The following is a 25082-nucleotide window of genomic DNA, read 5'->3' on the forward strand; positions in this document are numbered from 1 at the left end:
ACACTCAACAAATGGCTCAATATCAAAGGTACTAAAAAACACAAACATAAAAACAATAACACCACTCAAAAATATTTTAATTTCCATATCAACAAATCTTATTTGAAATAATCAAATCCATATCACATAATTATGGTATAACCTTAGCACCAGAAAAGTTTCCTTTGTTTAAATTACAAGATAAACGCACATAGTACTAATAATAATATTAATATATGGGACCAAAAAAACGTAATTTACAAACTCAGCTGTAACTGCACTCATCCAAAATCTTATATAGGTGAAACTGGTAGAAATCTGAAGACCCGGTTTAAAGAACACATAGCTGCGATTAAATATAATAATTGTAACTCAGCTGTTGCTGTTCATTGTAACAATGAAGGTTGTCAAATCTTAAAAGAAACTGTAAAAATTGTCAAAAAAGAATTACATACACAGAAAAGGAGGTGGTATGAACATCTTGAGATCCTTAAAAACAAAGACAGTATAATGAATAATAATATTGGTCAAAAACTACATGAAATTTGGTATCCATACTTGACCAAAAGAAACCCGGAAGAGGGTGTCAATAATGCTTAATTATTGTGTTAAAATACGGCACCCAGCAGGACACCCATGTCTCATTTTCCCTTTCTCCTCCACTCTTCTACAATTCCCTAACCCCTCAAAACACCTGTTTTTTCGATTCTCCTTCCCTTATGTCCACCCCACCCACTACCTCTCTCCCCCTTCTCAAGGTGATGCCTTCCTAATGCATCCTCTCCCACTTACAATTTATGGACCATTCCATCCTATAAAACTCTACTGTAAACTAAAACAATCTGTTTCTGTTCCCTCCTTTCTGTTTCTGTTAACTCAACATTGTGTCATGCTTACTGGGATGTTTTTTCCAGCACTATGTACCAGGCCGTCATGTTCGCTGTAAGTTCAAAAAATTGTTTTTACATCTATGTTAATTGTTCCCCTTTTTGTAAATCTTTTCCAATTTAATCATTATTGTAGCTTATACCTGTTAAGCATTAATCACCATCCATATTTTTTCTAATGTCACAACTCTTGCATTTCTCATAGTCCATGTAAGTCTCGTGTAAGTTCTTTTACAATTTTGTAACATTATAGTAAATTTTTTACTAACTTGTACACGTTATGCTAATTTTCCCTGTATAGTTGTAACACAAGAGTTGAAAAGGGATATAATTATCCGAAGTGCATTCTCAAATAAATAAAAAGTCTTTCTAAAGTTTGTTTACCGTTTCATTGATGGTGTAATAAGTCTAGTGAAAAAGAAAAGCCGTCTTAATCCTGAGCTTGTTTCTTTGCAACAAGACGGTTTCATCTGGGGGTAATAGGAGACAATAACACCCGAAGTGTTTCTTATGTCCAGTTTATTCCTTTGTTCCGTCGTCCATTAAGAGTCGCACAAACCCGAGAGAAATACACCATAGTAAATAAAATGGAAATACCAGTAATTTAATGTTCCTTGGGCGGCCCGGTACTATTTGATCCACGGACCGGTACCGGTCCGCGGCCCGGGGGTTAGGGACCACTGATTTAAATTAACAGATCTGCAATGATTTATTTGAATGTTAGCTAAGAAATAAAAAGATTTATTGAAAATTATACATTTGCAACATTATTATATACAAAATCTGTTATTGAATATTTTCTTTTTGTAGGCATATTTCTGTATTGAGTGTAGTGATCCCATGTGCCAGAGACGCACGAGTACAATTTATAAATTCCATTAATTTTTAGACAGTACAACACTGTTAACTTTAGTTAGTTCTCGATTCCTCTGTGGCTTTCCATTCGTAGAAATCTGTCAAATACAGTACATAATATTTTTATTTACAACTGAATGAGCTGTTAATATTCATGAAAACAATTAAGATATATTAATTAAATACAGCGTTTTTAAAATTTCAGAACAGAATTTACTTGCCCTTCATATTTTTTAATTCTAGCTTCCAATTTCACAGGCAAATCCATGTACAGGTATAGTACTTTCTCCAAATGTTCACGTAATCGAAGGGAAGTAGAAAATCCTTTAGAAAAGTGTTTCTCAACCTCTAACAAATCGTCGCCCCCTTCAATTCAAAATTTCGATGCCCAGGGCCGAGGCTAACGCCAAATTCGTACTGCATTGAATAGACTAGTGACTAGTATAATCAGCGCTTTTTTTGTTATAGAACGCAATGGAACGGCGTTCCACCACCTTTTTTCGATATATTTTGAAAGTTTTAAGAGAATTTTTGAAAATTTGACGTTTAGTCCGTGTTTAATCGCTCTATTGAGCATAGAAGATCGGCAACAAAATTATTAAGACGGTCCTGCTCCTGCTTGTGCCGAATCTTGTGTACGATGCATGTAATATATTTTTAGTAATGAGATGAGCGTTCCACCACCTTTTTTCCCCAAAAAAGCACTGAGTATAATGTTATTTGTTTAATTATTGTAGGATATAACGAATAAAATATCTAATTATTCTTAATATAATGTTTTACTATATCGCCCAGAAAATTGTTTTCGCCCCCAAAATATAAATTGTTACTAATCGCCCCTGAACATGGAAAAACGCCCACATGGGGGCGCTATCGCCCCCGTTGAGAAACTGGCGTCTAATTACAGAACGATTCCGTAGCCGTAGTTCTGGTTTTTACCACGAGATGCCGTTAGTGTCGTGACGTTCAGATAGCGTATACCTCGTACTGTACGGTGTGCTTGCAATTTTTTGTCGATATTTTAGCTTTAAAACCATCGATAATTGGTTTTGAAGTATTCCCGCTACGTTGCTAAGAAATCGTTATGGAAAATATTGCGTTGGATATATTAGAAAATACTTGTTATCGAGATAAGCGCTTCTCCACAAAAGGAAATCTTACTAACAAGCATGTATGTTTAGAACATAAGCAAATCCTGGTGGAGGAAAAATCTATATTCTGTCGTGAGACTTCATGTTCTGGAGGATTTTCTACTTTCCTTCGATTACGTGAACATTTGGAGAAAGTACTGCACCTGTACAGTACATGGATTTGCCTGTGAAATTGAGAAGCTGGAATTCAAAAATATGAAGGGTAAGTAAATTCTCTTCTGAAATTTTAAAAATGCTGTATTTAATTAATATATCTTAAAATAATTGTTTTCATGAATATTAACAGCTCATTCAGTAGTAATTAAAAATATTATGTACTGTATTTGACAGATTTCTACGAATGGAAAGCCACAGATAAGTTGAGAACCAACTAAAGTTAACTGTGTCGTACTGTCTAAAAATTCATGGAATTTATAAATTCTACTCGTGCGGCTCTGGCACATGGGATCATGACTACGCTCAGTTCAGAAATGTACTGTACTTACAAAAAGAAAACATTCAATAACAGATTGTGCATATGAAAATGTTGCAAATGTATAATTTTCAATAAATCTTTTTCATAAAGAAAACATCTTTCTTATGAATACTGTGGCATTTTTTCTTAGCTAACGTTCAAATGAATCATTGCAGATCTGTTAAATCAGGCTACAAAAAGTTCACTAATATTTTAGTGACGATGATAATTTGTTGATGGATTTAAACTACCAATTCAAAAGACTTTACTCAAATTACACAAGATACACTTAACTCTTGGTATTCGCTAGGGTTAGGTTGTTTAAAATTTCGTGAAAACCAAATAAGGATGCCTATGCAGAAAATTGAGTTTGGTTTTGTGGAACATTTCAAAGATAAACGTTAATTGTGAAATAAAATATTGCAAATTTTCTAATATAAAACGTTTAAATTATTTCTAAAAAGCAATGAATAATTTTATTAAATAATACAAAAAAAAAAATCGAGTAAGAGATTGAAAATTCAGCAGGAAAATCTTGAGATTAAAAGAATTTAAGAACGAAAGTCTACATATTCTGTAGAATAACTTTTATAATATACTGTATAATTTTAAATATTTTGATAAAAATAATGAACAATAATCATCTTTTAAAGCTATAATATAAATATTGAACATTAGACAAAAGACAAATTTGACGTTCAACAAACGAACAGTAGCAAATTTTGTTCGAAATAAATTAATTCTGACTGTATTGTATTTACACAACAGTCAGAATTATGCTTGTCCAGCTTCTTGACGTCACGAAGTAGCGGCATCTCGTGCTAAAAATCAGAAGTATGGCAACGATTCGTTCTGTAATTAGCCGCCAGTGTCAAGTCCCGTTTTAAATCTGACTGCTCGCAACGCCAACTGACGGCTTCGTTTTCAGTACTTTTCCATATTGTGATAAAAGGATTAATATTATTTAAGTTGTAGAAACTTCAAATTTATAAATTTAATCTGTATTTGAGTTTTATTAAAAAAGATTTTAAAGTAGGTTATCGTCTGTCGTCTGTTCAATCTGAGATCGAATTTTATTGGTCAGAAGAGTTTTGTACCGTGGATTCTTATTGGTGTATTTACGAAATGTTGTGGAAGGACGCGCGAAGTATGTAATGGATGTTGTAACCGATTGTATTTTAAACATAATTTAACATAAAAGTATTCTTATTTATCTTTAGTAAAGCTAAAAAAAAGTAGTAGAATAGCCGAAATAATATCTTCTATCATATGGAATTTGTAAGATAAAGGAAATCGATTAAAATTGAAAATAAGATTGTTTTCAGGTAAGAAAAATGGCTTAACCCTAATTTATCATTGGAAATAAAATGAATGTTTGGTCAATGTTCAGATGCGTGACACATCATGGCGGCACTTCCGTTTTTAGCCTAAATCGAAGCCTAATTTGAAGATTAACTACGATTAAAATTGCATTTAATAGTTTGACAGAGTTAACTTCAGGTATAGTCCTACGGTAATTTTGCCGCACGTGCGAGTACTTACGCTGCACGTCATCAGTTATATTACGTCATTTTTCTTGGAAAAGAGTATTTGTGTAAACAAAAGAAAACCGTCTGGTCAGTAGAGAAAAGGGTACTTATGTGTTAAGAGGACGCCAGTCGGAAATAGGGTACGATTAAAGTCGCGCTTTTGAATGAAAATATCAAAATAACAATAGACTAGTAAATTTAAATCTAAAAAGAAAGAAAGTTACTGATAAGGTTGTAAAAATGAAAGAAAAAATTAATTAGGATGATAGATATCGCCTATTTGCCGGTTAAAGTCCAGATATGTATACCGTCATGGCGGCTCACCTCTGATTCCAGCAAACAAAAAGAAACAGTGGCGATGCACGTTCTAACCTAACCTAACCTAACCTATACTATGAATTTGATTGGTAATAATTATGGTAATTTATTAGAATAGGTTAGGTTAGGTTAGAACGTGCGTCCCCACTGAACTGGCGTCCTCTTAACTCATAAGTACCCAAATATCGAATATTTTATTAGAATAGGTTAGGTTAGGTTAGAACGTGCGTCCCCACTGAACTGGCATCCTCTTAACACATAAGTACCGAGAAAAGTTTGGATGTAAAGAATATCACTCCATTCTGTTACTCTATCTTTCCTAAAGTAGGCATGGTTAGTATTTACTAAGTGCCATCTTTCATCCTGTCAACTATACATACACGCATTAACTTTTTGACACGTGCATCCAATAATTAAGGATAAATGTAATTGTTAATGGTTGCCGTTATGTCCATCTTGCGTTCCGCATTCTGACAGAACATTGGGTCGGCCAAGTTGACTCCATGTTTTCCTATTCTGCCGCATCTGATCTTCCTCCAGATTTCTCTGACTGCCTCTGCATCTTCCTTTACCTGGTCTCTCCATCTCTTTCTTGGATGTACTGCTGGCCTTTTTCCCTGTAATTGTTTATTGAAAATTTCTCTTGGAAGATCCCCATCCTTTTCAAAAGTCCAAACCATCTCAATGTATGAGGGGAGTCCAATATTAAAGGTACAGGCCAAAATTACACTAACATTTATAAGTAAAGAAAATATTTAATACATTCCACAAAATCTACATATTTTTGTTTATTTCTCAACATAATTGCCTGGGATAAATGTCTCAACTTAAATGTTGAGACACTTATCCCAGCATGACTCCAGTTTGAAACATTCCTTCACAGTACTGTTGCTTGAAGTAGGCCAGAATGATGTCTTCCAATTCCTTTTGATCCGTAAAGCGTTTCCCTGCCAAAAATTTCTTTAATTAAAGATCCGAATAAATGAAAATATGAGGGGGCTAAATCTGGATTATACTCCATAAATCAAATCAAATCAAACCAAATTGTGGTTGTCATAGCGAAATTGGGAGGTCCTGCAACATCCTCCATATAGTCCAAATTTTGCCCCCTGTTGGATTTTCATTTATTCGGACCTTTAAAAAAATTTTTGGCCCGTACCTTTAATATTGGACTCTTCTTGTAGATTGCATCATTTTATTTCCAATATTATGCACTTCCAATATCTTTGTTTCTTATTGGGCTGCAATTTAAAAAGATTGTAGTTTTATCTAATTTTGGTTTTCCCAGAATTGACTACAGGAATTTCATTTCCATTACTTGAATTCTACTTTTTTCTCTTTTGTTAGTGTCCATGTTTCCAAGCATAGGTCAGAATGGGAACACGGTGACAGCTAGATGAAGTCTTGGTGTCGAGCATACCTCAACATTGTTAGTTCTATATGCAGTTTGAGGTGAATATATACCATAAAGACAGGTTTCTCTGCCTAAGTATTGGTAAGCACTTTCCATCCAATCTCTATATCTAACTGCAGGCAGCCATCGACAAAAATTAAAAGTTTGCCAGTTGTAGGTGTTGTGGAATGCCTTCAGATTGATTGGTGATGGAGCTGTATTTATTTATCTATAAAGACTAGTCTTACTGTCTATATAGTTTCTCACATTCTAAAAGATGAGGGGAAAAAATGCTTGAATCTGGAAACAATCATTTATAAGAACATCATCAGCTGTGAAAATTATCAAGTGTGTTAGAATGAATGTATTTGAAAGAGAGATGACTGTTTAAAATTTTTCAAATTTAAAATTACAAGGAAAGTTATAATTATTTAGAAAGTAAAAAATAAAGTAAAATCAAATAAAATAGAACAGGAAATTATAAACAAATGAATTAAATATAACACACTACAATGTTATGTAGACCCATGGCCATCCATACTATGTGACTTTTAACAACCACCCTCATCGATTCTGCTTCTAGATAAAGTTAGAAAGGACTTTTGAATAAAAATGGTAGTATCATAAGAATATAAAATAGCAATCCATCTACTGTCTAAGGATAAAGGGTCGTGGACATTGATAATTCTAAGCTTTTGTGCAAAATGATGTAACACTACTCCATTAATTTTTTCTCTTCATCTTTTTGGATATGGTGCAAAGTTCAAGTATTATCTTTGTTGGTCCATGACATTCTTTCAAAAATATTGCATAAAAGAAAATTCTACTTTTGGTGGGTGCCTCATATTTTGATGGATATGTGGGAAAAATGCAAGGAATATGTCATTATTTTGAAAAATCAATAAGGTGAGTTATTCTTTTATTGCATCATAAACTACAAAAGTTCATTGTAAGTTTCTCATTGTGCATCTTAATCTTTACAGTTTCTTCATTTCTGGCCGAGTGTCTGTTCAATGTTAATTTTATGACATCATTGTAATGACTCTATTGTAGTTAATTTTGTCAAATTGTGCCAAAAATTTTAATATAATCCAAATTAAACTCTCATTTTTCACTTTCACAGATCTGTCATATTTTTGGAGAAAAACTATTTTTAATACATAAAAAATATAAATTCAACTTTTAACAAAGCTAAAAACTTTGTACTTGTCCTCCTTTTCGCTGTTCTCACCATCAGCAATACTTTAAAAACGTTCACAAAAAATCACAGAGGCGACCTTCCTTTTGAGGCTACCACCTCTGTAACAATATGTAAAATCACGTAAAGCGAAAAGGAGGACAAGTACAAAGTTTTTAGCTTTGTTAAAAGTCGAATTTATATTTTTATGTATTAAATGTAAATAACGCCGGCCATGGATTTTATTATTTTTACTTAAAATGTATTATTGTGAATATGGCAAGATCACCAGAGGACGCTTTACGTGATTTTACATATTGTTACAGAGGTAGTAGCCTCAAAAGGAAGGTCGCCTCTGTGATTTTTTGTGAACGTTTTTTTAAAGTATTGCTGATGGTGAGAACGGCGAAAAGGAGGACAAGTACAAAGTTTTTAGCTTTGTTAAAAGTCGAATTTATATTTTTTATGTATTAAATGTAAATAACGCCGGCCATGGATTTTATTATTTTTACTTAAAAACTATTTTTGCCATGACTTATCAAATTACTTTCATGCATATAAATTAAGATTATCTTGTCAAATCTTTAAGAAAATCTTTTTATCCAAGTAGTTACAAGCAGTTTGATGATAAATTAATGAATTAAATTTATTGAAAGTATTTTCATCTTACAATTAAAGTTTTCTCAGTTTAAACAGAATACAGATTTTAGGATAAGGATTAAAATAAAACTTTATGCAAATTAAAATAAATATAATTCTTATTCTTCTAAATAAAGTATTAATATATCAAACTAATTCTTAATTTTTTACAGAATATCGATAAAAAGAAAATTGAAAATTTTCATCAAAGAATAGTATTTCACTTACAAAAGAAGTTTAAAAGTTCAATGTGAATCATTTAAGTTTGAATACCAGTCATCATCTATAATGGATAAAAGAAAATTAAACATTTCTAAGAGAAAGTCATCTCCCCTTTCATCTAATAGTATTAAGATTTGTTTTGAAGATCCTTTGGAATGTAGTGGATATATAGAAGATGGTAGTGTAGAAGATTATATGTCATCACCAGTCTGTGAAAGAAGTGTTTTGAATAAGAAAAGAAAACAAGATAGTGACAAAGATTGCAATGAGCACTCAAAATTCAGTAGAAACTGTTCTAATAAAAGGATTGATGTGAGTAATAGAACAGAAGCAAATTCAAGATCAGATGTCCCTGAAGATAGCATTTTAAGTTTATTTTCCACTTATGCTCCAAATGTTACCAGTAATCAGTTTTATTTGGAATCATCCATTAGAGACACTAGAAGTAGAAGTGGTAAAAATAATGAAAAGCTTCGAGATATTGATGATCTTTCTAACAGTTCATCTCAAAATCTAGGCAAATTGAAAATTTTAAATAAAAACTTAGTTAATAAAAAGCAAACATTAAACTTGAAAAGCAACAACACTTTGCTTGAAATTTGTCCAAATAAGAAGAGTAATACAGAAAATGTTGTAAATGTGTCAAAAATTATAGAAAATAAAAAAAATAAGAGGAATTTAGAGATTTCTCAAAAGTCTTTTATGTCTATAGATGGAGGACAATCTGTCAAGCCAACAAATTCAAACTCATTAAATGGTAATTTGAAGATTAATACTAACACTAATTCTAATTCTATGAAATGTAAAAAGTTATTGAACAAAAGAAACAGGAATTCTAAGAAAAATGTAAGAATTACCAGGAGCCAAAATAAAAATATCACTAACAATGGGAAAAATTCGAAAATTTATGATAGTTTTTCTACTATTTGTTTAACTCCAATGGAATCTAGTAACAACCTGACAGATTCATCTGTTCCAGATGAAGTAAATTCAACTTTACACAACAAAACATTAAAACTGTTTGAACCATTATTTACTCCATCAAATAAAAAAAGATTAAATGGGAGAGATCTAAATAAGAAAATAAGGGATGCGATTCAAATAATTGATAATGATTTAAATTCGAAAAATCTACAAAATGATCTGAAAAATAACATGAAAATAACTAATTATATTAATAACAAGTCTGTTTCTATTTATTCAGAAATTTTAAAAGGTAAGAAATTTTAACAATGTAAAATATATTTGAAAGAATATAAATATGAATGTGAATGTAATTATCTAATTATATATAATTAATCTAATTATCTAATAATCTAATTTTTTATCTACTGGATAAAAAGAATATGATAAAAAATCACCTTTAAAAATCCAGTAAAGAAAAGTTACTAAATAAAAATGTTTTTGATCGGTTTAATCAATCTTCCTTAGTTATGATAAAATAGAACGTAAATTTAAAAATAAACAATAACCAGAATTCTAAAATAAATACATAAATAAATAACTGAAATTGTAGTTGTGAATAATAAATAAATAACTACAGAAATAAAATAAACAATAAAAAGTAAAAATAGACGAATAAATGTCCCTTAATAAAATTAACTATCATAAAAAGACCATCGCGTGGTGTCTGCGTTTCTATGGTTGATGCAACTGGTTTTTTGTGCGCTTTAACCCTAGATAACTAAACTTAATTTTCAGTTACATTATAACTACACGTTCATCAAGCAGATTACGCATTAAAAAATGTTAATATCAACAAAATTGTTTAATAAAAATAGGAACTTGTTACATGGCACAATGGCATGGGTAAATAGGAACTAAATAAGGACAAAATGTTTAGGAAATAGGCAGTTGCTACGTATGTTAACATTATGGAGGCCGCAAATCGATTTTTTGCATTTCATGCAACAGTTGTTTTGTCATTCATCAAGCTTTCAATGGATATAAATAGCATATTCGATGCAGAATGAGTAGGAGCTTCTACACTTAGCACATCACCTAGAATATCCTGTATTATGATTCTGATATCATGCCTCAAAGGCACTGTCTGTAACCGCTGTCATAGCCTGGGCTCTATAAGTTTGTCTCCCTTCTTCATAAAGAAATCTCGCTGGGACATCGGGTTTTTTTTTTGTTTCTAACATAATTAGAGACATAGATAGCATAACTGTTGATTGCCAATAGGTTTAGCATATTATAAAACATGCATAGTGGCCACCTTTTGGTTTTTCTGTTATTACTCATATTTGAACACATTTGATCTACTGTGTCTACTGCCCTCTTTATACTATTATAAAAATGTATTATTTATGGTTTTCCTGTATTTTCATCAATGTTAAGTTGATCATGAATAGTCAACAAAACATAAACAACTTTATTTGACTTGGCTTTGTACAAAACTAATGTCTTATTGCTGTTGAAACAAAATATTGAAGTACCAACAGCGCATGATTTAGAATTTTTTAATTTTTTAAGAATATCTCTTGTTACTTCTAAGAGTTCCAACTAAGGTCAAATTATAAGGTGGCTTCAATAGTTCATCTGCCAAAGATACAGATGTGAATCTATTATCCATAGTAATGTTACAGTTGGTTCTAGGTGAAATAGATGTTATTTTCTTTATTGAAAATGTAGCCAGTAGTTGTTTCTGAGGATCAGTACCTTTTCCCAAAAAGAGAATGGCATTTATCACGTACTTACTGTTTACATCTGCAGCCATAACAATGTACTGTAACTGCCTTTACAAAAAAGTTATGTAGTAACTAAACTTTCGTTGAGTGGACTACGGGATGGCCATAAGTCAATTTCTAATTGGTGTGTAAACACAATTGCATCACACACTGCACTGTTTATTCAGATTATTAAGGTAGAAAAAGAATGACTGGCAGGAAGCGCAGGAAAGTTTGTGAATTTCACATTCGAGCGGAGGTGTGTCGTTGTGTGGACAAATGATTAGTTATCTAGGGTTAAAAATCTCCAATCTTTCCAGATAACTCATAGATGTACTTATCTGCACCACACCAGGATGAATATATAAAATCAGGAATGACTCACAATAATCAATTAACTGGAGTGCACCCAGAACATCTCAAATGGTTGGAGGCAATTGAAATTTTTAAGGCAGGATGCAGAATCACCTGCATTAATTTCAGAGATGTGCCTTTCAATGGCGTGGCAGGTCTACTAAACAATAATATTTAATTTGCAATCATATTGAAAATGGAACACGTATGCATTTGTACTCATTGTATTGTTCAATATTATTTAAACATCTTGGAATGCATGTGTGTATCATATCCCAAATCGAATAATGTTCGATAGATATTCGAAGGTTAACAGCCAGCTTGTTTGAATAAAAAAGAAGCCTGAGGAAGAGAGAGTCCAGAAGGGACATAAAAAATGTTCACAAATATAGATCTTTTGCACTCCGGTTAATTGGTTATTGTGAGTCGCTCTTGTCTCATCTATACTAATATTATAAAGAGGTAATGTTTGTATGTATGTTAGTTTGTATGCAGCAGGTAATCTCCAAAACTACTCATCCGATTTCAAAAATTTTTTCACCAATATTTAGAATGGAACTTCAGGATGGACATAGTCTGTATATTATTCCGTTAAACATGGGGGATGGACAGTTCTTTACGGTAAGCCTTACGGAGAAGGCTTACCGTAAAGAACTCTGCTTCTATTTATACTATTTTAGATGTGGTTTTTTTGCATTTTTGATTGCATTTTAATAGGGTACGTCAACAGAATATACACTAAGAAGGGATTTTTCGATATTCCCCCCGGGGGAGAGGGACAGGATTAAGGCTTACTGTGAAGAACTTCACTTTTATTATACTATTTTAGATGTGGGTTTTTGCGCTTTTGATTGCATTTTAATAGGGTACGTCAAGAGAATGTACACTAAGAAAAAATTTTTCGAAAAATTTTCCCCCACGGGGGAAGTGTTATACATTTATAATAGATACATTTTGAGCCACAACAAGGCGTGGCGGGGTCTGCTAGTAGTATATATATTCGATGTTAGTTTGATGATTGATACCTGCTCCCATTGCACCTGAATGTCCTGATGTTGTGCATACACTGCCAGCATTATGTTTTCAAGATTTTTATCAATTGTATATTTATGTTCTTTGAGTTGTTGTAAGTTGTGCATAGTGGCACCCATGTAGACCAGTTTTGATTTGAAACATTGGTTGATTAACAAGATGGAGTAAATCCCCGCAGCTGAATTATGGTTATACAGATTTTTATCGTTCCTTAAAATTCTGAATATCGTTGGGTTGTGTTAATATACAACCTCAAGATTGTTAGCTCTGGCGCTTTCTTATGTATTCCTTTTAAAAAAGGGATATAATTTTAAACTACTCTTTGTTTCTGGTCCACCAATGCATGCTGACGTTTTGTTGCTTGAAAGGTTGCAATTAATTTCCTTATCATTTCTATTGGATAACCCTGTTGCTCTGCAATCCTTAAGACTTAATTCAGCTCTGTTTTGGTGTCACGTATGCTGGTACAATGTGTATATGCCCTTCTTATCAAGGATCTAAAGGCTGCCAATTTGATATGGAGAGGATCAACAGTTATGTAGAATTAAAATGGGTTGAAAACATGGTTTCCTGTATACTTTGGTCCAAACTTTGCCATATTTGCAAGAGATGGAAATGTCCAAAAAGTTTACTGCTGTTTCACTCTTCTGGTCTAATTGTTGGAATAATCCATAGGAGTTATCATTGATCAGTTTTAAAAATTGCTGCGGGTTTTTAAAGCGCACAAAAAAGCTGGTTAAAAAAAGTTAGTATGCATCAACCATAGAGACATGGACACCTTGACTACCTCATGGCAGTCTTTTTATGAAAGTTAATTATAATAAGGGACATTTATTTGGCTATTTTTACTTTTTGTTGTTTATTTCATTTCTGTAGTTCTTTATTATTTGCAACTACAATTTCAGTTATTTATTTATGTATTTATTTGAGAATTCTGGTTATTGTTTATTTTTAAATTTATGTTTTTATTTTTACATTCTGTGTTATAATAACTGAGGAAGATCAGTAAAACCAATCAAAAATGTTTTTATTTAGTAAATTTTCTTTGCTGGATTTTTAAAGGTGTGTTTTTATTGTATGATAAATATAATTAAAATTAAACTAATTATTATTTGATGCTTTATGTTTGTTTAAAATCTGTAATAATATTGCCAACAGAAACAATAGGAATATCAATTTTGTATACTATTAACACAAATATGTTAAATTTTATATAAAAATAGTTTGAAGCAAACCAAGGTAAAGTTAAAATAACAAACCATGAACTAAAACATGCCTTCAAAGTTAGTAGTTTTATATAAGAGAAATTTATTTTAAATTAAATTATGTATTTCAGATATATTACACAAAGATTATGTATGAATAGAAAATATTTACTATTACTAACTCATTTGTATTTAAAGGTTTCACCTTTAAATACAACTGAGGTTGGCATCAAGTATATTCTGTATGTGTTTTTAATGTTATGTTGTCAATCATTTTAGTGAAGTTTTATATTTTATTTTCAAGTTGTACACCATCTGTCTCTGGCTGAATGTAAAAAAGGATTTAAATTGACCCAAAACTTTTTTATGGTTGTTATTGTTTAAATGTTTAAATAATCAAAATATGTTTTGAGCTTATCAGTTTTTTTGAGAATATTTTCATATTTTAGTGAATATTATAAGCATATAATTTCAATTTTTAAGAGCAATTTTCTGGGGCTTAATGATAAACAATAATAAATTTTATGATTAAATAAAAACAAAAAAGTATTAAAAAGTATATGAACATGTTTTTTAAGAGAAAATTGCCAAAATTTTATTGAATGCAATAATATAATGATATGATAGAAATCAAAGTTTAGGGTGACAATTGAAATTAAATGTTGATTTCATATATATATATATATATATATATATCTTATTTTTTATCTTTTTCTTTTTTCTTTTTGTTTATACACTTGCCATTTTAATATTAACCCTTTTCCTGTTAATTTTCCATATAAAAGTTTCTAAATATTCATTTAATATTTTCTATCATATGAAACTAATTAGTTTTTACTATAAAATTAGCATTTTTTTCATAATTATCTCATATTTTGTCTAATATGTTACTTAATAATCATTATTTTTTTTAATCATAATTCTTGTAAGTAATTTATTCATTTAATCATTTTTATTTTTATAGGTTTGATAATATATGTGGATGTATGGTGTGGATCAGATAATTGTTCTAAATGTGTTGAATATGAATTAAGACAAATGGGAAGCCAAATAGCTCCTTGCATGAATCGTGATGTTACTCACTTGGTTTTTAAAGAAGGATCCATAGTTAATTATGAAAATGCTTTGAAATATAATATTCCAGTTGTCTCAGTACATTGGGTTGATGTGTGGGTATTAAATATTTAATAATTTTATTTTATAGAATTACATTGATAGTTTTATATATTTGAATTATCTAATACATTACATTTTATATAATTTATATAACTTGTGATAAAATAGCTTTTAACTGCCTTAGGATAAACCTGCTATTCTTTTAAAGAGGTCGTTTTCTTTATTTAACTGCATAAAACATTTTACAACCTGTTATTAGCTCATCATCAGATGACATCAAATGCTAATTTGAGTGGGTGTTTCTTAATATAATTTGAAGATATGGGGACAAAAATTTGTGAAAATAGAATTTAATTAATTATTTAAATCTGTCTTTAATTAAAATAGATATTAAATTTTAATTTTTCACTGAAGGTGTAAGAATTTACGAGTCAAAGTACCCGAAGAAGAATTTCCAGCCATAAGTTTTTATAATGGTGAAACAAGAAAGGTAAATTGCTATTACATGTATAATATATAACAACTTTATATGATTCTTTAAATTGATTCTAATTTTTGTTCTATAGAAATTCAGTATACTATTTTAAAACATTAAATATAATTTTAGATTAACATTTTCAAAGTTGCATTAGCCCATCCATAAGTTGTTTAGTTTTGATTTTAAAACTGAGAAGTCATTTGTTTTTATTGCTATCAGTTCTAAAAGGGATATTTTCTATAGTATAACAGTTCATTGGATCCTTGTATGGAGTTGAAGTATTCTTGAAGACATTCATCTGAAATTAATTTTGAATGTTTTTAAATGCTAAACCAAACTTGTAAAATTGAAATAATATATAAAAAAAGACAGTGTTTTAATAAAAATGTATGATATAATTACTGTAACATTTAAATATACAAAAAAGCACTTTCACCAATAATTTTAAATGGAATTCTTTGGAGTATTTTTTTTTTTAATTTAAAAATGTGATGACACCAGAAATAACTTGGCAAAGGAGGTTTTTGTATATTTTTTCTATTATATATGTTTTTTTAATAAAAACATTTGCTTTGTAATTGAAAACTGATCATTAAATAATATATAATTATTTGTTTATAATTTTTGTGAATTATAATTATTAGTATTGTGGTGTATGTGTGACTTGTATACTACTTGATTAACACTGATAAACATTGTTATGCTGGTCCAAGGCCAAGGTATAGCTACAGTAAACTGTTATTGTGGTTATGTGCTATTCATGTATATACAGTAAGACTCCGCTTAATGTGAGGGATACATTCCTAGATGATAAAGCGCTAAATTAAACAGCGTTAAATGAGGCCATTTTAACACAGAGTAAATGGGAAAGGAGAAGATGCAACCAAAAATAAACAGATTTTACTTTAATTTTAAGTTATTTTTATATTAATTTGCATAATAATATATGTTAAATAACACACAAACATATACACGCAGAAATGTAAAGTTCATTTTTTGTGATGAAGGTTCTGGCTCTTCTGAAATCCTTGATTTTTTTGCAATGAACTGATTTAGTGTCATTTGTCACTTTCTTTTTCTTTCATTAAGCAAATGTTGGTAGCAGGAGATCACATCCAAAACACCTCATTTTGCTTTTGCACTCCTTACAAAATCTGGATCATTTGCTACAATTTGATCAACAATTTCAGTTATTGTTACCAAACTTTTACTAAAGAAATCTGTAGAAAAATTCTTTGGGTTCTTCATTTTCAGAATCACTATTTTCCAGTTCTACATGAATTCCTTGTTCTGCCAGTTCTTGAAGGTCGTCATTGGTAAAGCTCTCACCAGAAACCTGCAGTACCTCCTCAATATACTGCTCATCTACATCTAGTCCTGCTGTATCGATTAGGTTGACAATTTGGTCAACAATAGGCTCTTCTCATTGAGAATTCTTGGATACCTCCAGCCATACCTTATTTCACACTCCATTTTTGCATTTAACCATTAATTATTGCAAAGCAAAGTCAATATTGCCTATGGCATCCATAATGTTATATTTTTTCCAAAATTGCACCACACAAACAGAAAGTACAGTGCTGTAATGAATTGTCACCTTTTTCTGATTTGTTCGTGTTCGAGAATAATTATATTGTGTATGAATCAATCAAATGTCGTGTTAATTTGAATCAGTGTAAATTTTGAGCTTTTTTAAGGCTTTCAGCTGAGCATGTTATATTGAATTAGCATTAATCGAGGTCTTACTGTATATCTGTATTTAAGAACACATGTCACATACTTAGGAAATTAAGTAGGGCTGATTTCCAATATAATTTGATATCTGCTGTTGTGCAGTCTTAATGTTACAAGACATTTGTCTAATGTATGTGGTATGACATCTGTGCAAGGACAGACTATATGCACAATAAGTATCTTATCCATTCTTTACAAATGCTTTATTTCATGGATGACTTTAAAGTATTTGCTAACTTTTTTAGTATAAATATTTTAAAGTCTCTGTAAATCCGCACAAAAAATATATAAATTTTAGGTTTAGCGGTAGACCAACACACAGCAGATAGCTAATTACTTCTCTTTATTTAATCACTGTATATGCATTTCGGTCCTATTATATAAACATATATAAACAGCAGTCATAAGAAATTTAATTAAAACTTTTTTAGTGTATTGTAGGTGCTTGGTACAGCTATATCTATGACATAAGTGATTTTGTTTTGTTTGCCAATGAATGTGATGTCTGGTCTGGTTTGTTGTGATGAATTGTTTTGTCTGTAATTATGGCGTGACCATAATATATTTTGTGTGTATTCTGTTGAGTTGTATACTTGTAGTATTATTCTTGGTTGTGTATACATTTTGTTTGTGTGCAAGTTTTTGATGTATTATGTTTTCTATTTCATTATGATGATGATAGTCTTATGTTTGTTTTACTTGCAACCTGATTGATGTATTGTATAGTTTTGTACATGATGTGAAATTTACTCTGGGAGTCATCTATAAGTGTTGTCTTTTAAAATAAGCTACCTTGTATTTATGAATTGGTATGTCAATCTTGAACTCTTCTGTCTCTCTAGAGGCATCCTTGAGTCAGTCAGTGGTTTGACAGTTTTGTCAACATGATTTAGATTGAGATCATTAGGTGCTTACCATGGAGTGTATTCTGAGCACAAGACTGTCAGATGGTATGTCTCTTGTGTGTACTGTGTTAAATCCAGGTCAATGTTCTATAAGTGTTTAATGATGTACAGTAGAGCATTGATTATTCGACTCAATTGGGGACTGGGGTTGGTCGGATAATCGAAAAGTATGAAAAAATCCATTATCAGTGTAGTATATTATTATATCCCATGTAATTAGTATATTAGTATATCACTATTAACCTACTTTGCATTGAATTTTCATCGATGTTAAGCCTGACAAAAATTTTTTAAAAATAATAATCGTCGCTATTGTATCGTTAAAAATTAGAAAATTAAGCCTTGTTTAAATACTGGATCCCTTTCATGGTCGAGCCAGTGTTGCCAGCTAAAACACGTGAAAATAATATTAAAGTAGCCAAGACATAGCCAAATATTGTAGCGCCACATCACTAGCAGACATTTGAATTTGCTGACTAGAACGCGGTCGGTTAACCAAGGTGACGGTTAATCGGGGGTCGGATAATCGATGCTCTACTGTATTATTTTTTTGTCTACAAGAGTTACAGCTTTGTGTACTGGTAGTTTCTTGTTTTCACTAGAAAACTCTCACAATGTCTATATTTGTTTGAAATGAAAATCTACTATATTTGTGAAGTCTCATCCTTTCTCTTTATGAGGAAGAGTTGGCATGACTTAGAGTGGTGTTTGTTACATTTTTCTTTGAAGTTGTTCGACCAATGTAAAACTCTAACCCTCTATTTTACCAACAGATAATTAAACAAATTGCAGGATTAACGACTATCTTAAATCCAGGATTACTGATTTTGCATTCCACCATTTTAAGATTAGATGTAATCTGGCATTAGTAACTAATCCATCAAATTTGGGTGATTAGTGTACTAATCTCGGCAAACATGGCAGAAAATTTGTCTTACTTTGCAGAGTATGTGTATGAAAATGAAATAATACAAAATTACTTTAGAATCCCACGACGATTAATTTGTGATCAATCCAATCCTATTGAAAAGTTTGATGATCAACTGTTTATTGAAAGATATATGCTTTCTAAAAGAACTGTTGTACATGTATGTGACAAAATCAAGCACCTCTTGTCATCATATAATACAAGAAGAAACCATCCTATATCACCTCTATTGCAGTTATTGATTAGTTTTGTTTTTATGCCACTGGAAACTTATCATGAAGTGGGAGATCTGATTTCAACATAAAAATCAAGCATATGTAGGATAATTAAAACTATGTCTAAAGCTTTGGGGAGCCTTTCAAAAAGATACATAGATTTCCATCAACCATGCTGGAATATAGAAAAGTCATTAAAAAATTTTACAATATTGCTAAGTTTCCAGGTGTTATAGATGCTGTAGATTGTACTCATATTCCAGTTTCATCTCCTGGAGCAAATGCAGAATTATTTAGAAATAGGAGAGGTTATTTTTTAATTAATATGCAGGTATGTTAAATTTTATATAATTTGTTGCTTAAACACTATATAGTGTGATTAATCAATCACATGGCATTTCCTCATCTTTTATTTCAGTTGATATGCATTTAGGTTACACGTTTTGGGCATATTATGCCCCTCTTCAGTCAACTCAGGATCACAATTTTTTAAACTAGGCTTTATTGTACATGATATGTACAATAAAGCCCAGTTTAAAAAAATACATGTACTGTACATGATATGTATATGACTTACACATTTACTGTTATACACTGTATATACACTGATACTAGATATACACTGTATATCTAGTCCTTTTGTTTCTTTTCCTTTTAAAATGTTAATTTAAATTTTTAATCATTAAATTAGCCTATTAATTGTTAATATGTTATCATGCTAAGTCAAAAATCCTATACAATAGTTAGTTTGGATTTCTGAAAGAATTCTATTTTACTTTCATTAAATTTGAATGTGTAATTAGAATAAATTATTGAATAAAAATTATAAATAATTTTCAACAAAATAATTATAAAAAATTAAATTTATTAATAAGATGTTCTAGACATTCTTTTACTTTAAAATTCAAATACCAAACAATAAAATTCATAATATAAAGTTACTATTTTTTTTAATGCTTTTTAATTTTTCTTGCAGTAGTTCTATTTTTAATTTTTAATTGTTGTTTTTTGTAGAGCTTTTATTTTCTTGCAGGAGTTCAATTCTACAGTCATGCTCTTTCTTTCTTCTTAAATCTTCTTCCTTCATAAAATTCATTTTAGCTCTATGTTCTTCTTTTAAAAAATGCATTCAAACTTTGTGATACTCTAGTGCATATTTATCAATAATTTTAAAATTACTGCAACAATTATTGTTATTGGGTGGTTCATTTGTTGTTGGATCATCAGAAAATTCTGATAATTCACTAGACCTAAATCCTGTATGAGGACCTAAAAATGTGTGCGATATATAAATGAACATTTTTGCAATATGAATATTTTAAAAGTAATGTAGAAAAAATTAATTTCTGTTTGGCTAATTAGTTTTTAGTATTATCAAAACATTATTATGATTAAAATACTTTGTTTACATAATTTATATTAACATCAAATTATGATTGTTAATACAAGTTTTATTACTTTTATGCTAATTTTACAGTATTCTATATACAAAGGATCCCTAAAATATAATTCTAAAAATAAAGGGAAATGAACTATTTAACACTTGCATTTGATGTATTCATATTTTCACTATTTGATTCTCCTTGCTGTTGCAGTAATACAGGAAATTCAGCCACATTGTCTGAAAATAAATACCAATGTTTATAAATTTTTATTTATTATTATTAACTGCTTTATTACTGTTTAGTTTTGATTGCGTATAATTATATATAAACAAATTTATCGTCAACAGAGGCATTAAAATCAGCATCACTGTCAACAGGATTTGAGAGGGGTGTAAATTGCTTGGGGATTAAAGAGAAAATTTTTTCTATAATCGGTGGCATAGGACATTTAGTATCGGCACATACGCCTCCCCAGTACTCATCTGTGTTCGCTTATTTGATGCCACATCTTTTCTTGCTTTCTGCTTCAAATTTTTCCACAAAATTTTCAAGTTTTGTGTGTCCTGTTTACTAACCTCCAGAAACTTATTAAATTCTTTGGTTAGAATTTGCCACGTCTCATTTTTTTTTTCTTTTAAAGACATGGCATTTGTTTTTTTTTTTATTCTATTATACCTTTATACTTTTCGACTAATTCCATTAAATATTCTGTTTCCCGACGAGAAAAATCTGGTTGTCGACTTCTTTTCTTGTTGTCTGCCATGTTTGCATCTAAGCGCTTATTGTCTTTCTAAAATATCCAATCAAGTAACATGTAAGAAAATTTTCTAGCAACACTAGTGTTAAGATTATTGGATTCACTAATTCTGTTCTTAGCATCTCGGGATTTAGTAATCCTTTGCTAAAATTTGTTGGTGAAATCCTCATTTCTGTAATCTCTGTATTAGTCTCATCATTAGATTTACAAACACCACAGTTAGGCAATGTTGGTGAATGAATGTGAGTACTGGAATGGCATGTTAATTGTTTTAAATGTGTGTTGTTATTATTGAGTTTAATCTGTTTTTGTATTCCTTTGTTAGTCCCTGTTTGATTTGTGCATGTTCTGTGAGTTTGGGCTGTTGAAATTCTAATATTTGTAGATTTTTGCCTTCACTCACAGATTCAATGATTGAGTCAAAATTATCTTTGTTTTGTTTAGTATTCCTTTTTCTTTGTGAAATGTTTTGCATTTGTATAGGATAAATTCTATTTGAATTTCAGTGGACAAGGTATGTGTAACTTTTGATAGGTGATTTATTGTGCTTGTGTGAATGCAAACAGTTTTATGTTGTCTATGTACTGTACTTGAGGTAAGATAATATGTATTGTGCTGTTTTGTTGTGTCTGATGTATCCATGTTCAGTGTTGTTCTCCAATGTTGCATGGTGTTTTTAAAAATGTAATAAGTGTTGGATGTATTTTGTATACTGTAATGTATGTGATGCATAAAGTGAATATTTTGTAGTGTGTAGAAAGGCACGTGAGTGGTCTGTATTGAATAGGGTGCTTGCTGTTATTATTTTTGGATTTCATGTGTGATGCCGTGTGTAAAAAAATTTTGGCAAGTCTTATGGATTGTTGATTGTGTGTGTAAAATCTTTTGCTAGTTCCTGGTGCAGAGAGGAAATTTTTGTACCAGTAACTGTGAATATTGTCATCAGGTTTCATCACATGTGTTCTTTGTGCTGAATTTTGGATGTTTATGTATATTTCAACACAGGACATGATTAGTTATTGTACATACTGTTTTCTTCTTCTTTGATATAGCTTGTTTTATTTTTGGATTAAAGATCAGATCAATAGTCTGAGTTTTTTCTGTTGATGTGCCATTATATTATGATTCTGTGATGGGTTTTTGAATGTAGTTGTATGTAGAATAATATGTTGCAAATAATTTATTTTCTTGCTTTTGAAGTGTACAGACTTTGTATTGTTTGAATCTTTATGACTTGGGTGCCACAAAAATTTACTGTATTTGTGTACATGTATATATGTCATTTGTGTTGTGTGTATTTTATTTTTCATGAATATTTTCCAAACCTGTTTCATCTTTAATTTTCCTAACCTGTTTCATAAAGTTTGAGGTTGTTTTTACTATATTGTGTCAAATTGTTGTCTAATGTTATTTATTTGTGTTTATACTCTTTTTTGCTAGACAGGCTTATTAATTATCTGTGTTTTGAATGTGTCTGTGTGATTTAGTTTAAGACTATGGTGTATAACTACCATTATTTATTATTATTTTGTTAAGGAATGTTTATTTGAATGAATTGTTTTCAATAATTTCAAATATTTATATTTATTTAGAAAACTAACTTACAGCATAAGCAANAATGTTTATTTGAATGAATTGTTTTCAATAATTTCAAATATTTATATTTATTTAGAAAACTTACCAGTATAAAGAAATTACTACAAAAAAAATAATAAGAGTAATAAAAGAAGTGAATTCTCGTAAGTGTATTATTTTACATTATTAAAATATGATGATTACTTATTTAATTTATTTTAGAAAATGAACTATTTACAATAATCAAAGATGATTGAAAATATTATTAAATGAATGTGTTGTTATTCTATAAACATTATGTAACTGTTGAAAATTGATTTATTATTGAAAAATCTGTATATGTACATATACAAGGTGGTTCTATATATATATATATATATTCAGGGACTGATTTCTTCAATTAATTTCTACCATATTCAAATAATTTCAACCAATACATATTCAAATAATTTCAACCATAAAAGTTCATATGAACTTATGAGTTTTCAAATAATTTTCATAAAAGTTCATATGAACTCTTATGAAAATTATTTGAAGACTCAGTCTTTGAAATTTTTCACATATTTATCAAATCACTCTGTATATTCACTTTAACATCTAATTCTACTAACATGTTTTGAAACTGTCATATCTTTGTTTGTTTTATAAATGCAATGTAGTGTAATAACGATCACTTGGCACTGTTCATTCTTTTATTTTAATATTCGTTCAACGAATATTGAAATAAAAGAATGAATAGTGCCAAGTTATCGTTATTACGCTACATTGCGTTTATAAAACATCTAATTCTAATTACAGCCAACCCCTTTGAATTACTATCATTGATTTTCATGCCACAATGAAACGACTAGGGTGGTGGTTAATCAAAAACATTATGCAAATAGGAATGTCAGGCTAATAACTATAACTATTGCTTTTTCTTCATTTATATTACATTTATTGCTTTTCACTTGTTTTTGTCACTTCATCTGAATTTTTTAATTAGTCACAGTGCAGATTTAAGGGATATTTCAATAGGAATTTCATCATTGATGTATTCAATAATTTTCCTTACTTTGTAGCATCTGTAGTTTGATTTAAAACTTTTTCTCATGCCAGCATCAAATGGTTGCAGAATTTCCATGCAGTTTGCTGGAAAGAATTTAATTTCAGCATTGATCAGATTAACTGTCTTATGGCAGGATTATCAATTAATAGCAAGACATTATGATTCTCTCTCGTCATATTCCTGTTAAAATCTTCAACAAATTCTTGGAAAAAGTAGGCCTGACATTCATCCTTTTTTATTATCCCTGTAGTGGTATTAAATATAAGATTAAAAGTTTTTAAATAGTCTAATGGATAAACAGGTCTTTGTGGATCTTCCAATAATAGTTGCAGTTTTCTTGTCATTACCATCTGAATTACAATATTAGGCAATTATGATTCTATTTTTATTCTTCTTGTAGCCTTTCACAGGTGCACAAACAATAGTTTTGTCAGGTTATGATTGGCAATATAAGTGGTTTTATCCATGTTATACATATCTTTCATATCATATAGCTCTATTATTGTCAACAGAGTAGTTTTTCCCTCATCCAAATCATACAACATCCAAATCAACTTCAGCAGTTTCACATATTTCTTTTGCTGTGATGAGACATGATGCTGTTTAAACAAATGCATTCACTTGTTGCTGTAACTAAAACTGCTTTTATTCATCTGCTGTCCAAATATTTCTATATGCTTTCTTATCGCGTCATCTGTGACTGTATCATACTCTGCATTTAATTCTGCAATTCATATCATTAACCCCCTTTGAGCCGCCCATTTTTTTAGAATTTTTAATTATGCATAAAAAATATTTAAAACTGAAAAAAAAAACGAAAGAAATGCGTTAATTTTGAAGAAAAAGCTTCAAAGTCTAAGTTTTTTTGTCTGTCCTTTCTGCGAAATTTAACACCGATGAGTTATTGTTTACACAGCTGGATGACCTTGAACACAGCTGGAGTCGGATTTCCCGGGACATTCTCATAGACATCGCAGCAGGACAAGGGTTTGAAGTAGGGTGACTTCAATCTGGCGGTATATTTTTAAATATTTTTAAAAAATTATAATTTTTATTGCGATTTCCGACCCCCCC

The 25082-nt window shown here is 30.2% G+C and overlaps 1 protein-coding gene across 8 annotated transcripts in view; it reads left to right on the forward strand.

Annotated features, from left to right (window-relative positions):
- The first annotated feature begins 871 nt into the window (after positions 1-871).
- The window catches only part of LOC111614109 (microcephalin-like), a 40658-nt gene continuing 16447 nt past the window's right edge, over positions 872-25082 (forward strand). The window contains exons 1-6 of one of the 8 annotated variants that reach the window (XM_023355487.1): positions 4215-4651; positions 6521-7472; positions 8556-9820; positions 14832-15036; positions 15398-15473; positions 23058-23124. In XM_023355487.1, coding sequence (XP_023211255.1) covers positions 8671-9820; positions 14832-15036; positions 15398-15473; positions 23058-23124 — 1498 coding nt within the window. In that variant the 5' untranslated portion in view covers positions 4215-4651; positions 6521-7472; positions 8556-8670. Of the gene's footprint in view, positions 922-4214; positions 4652-4766; positions 4827-5378; positions 7473-8555; positions 9821-14831; positions 15037-15397; positions 15474-23057; positions 23125-25082 lie in introns of those variants that run through there. The other 7 variants (XM_023355489.1, XM_023355490.1, XM_023355492.1 and 4 more) reach the window with 7 other exon arrangements.

Source organism: Centruroides sculpturatus, unplaced genomic scaffold (assembly GCF_000671375.1).
Source record: "Centruroides sculpturatus isolate CEXI.00-Female unplaced genomic scaffold, Cexi_2.0 scaffold2066, whole genome shotgun sequence".
NCBI classification, from domain to species: Eukaryota; Metazoa; Arthropoda; class Arachnida; order Scorpiones; family Buthidae; genus Centruroides; species Centruroides sculpturatus.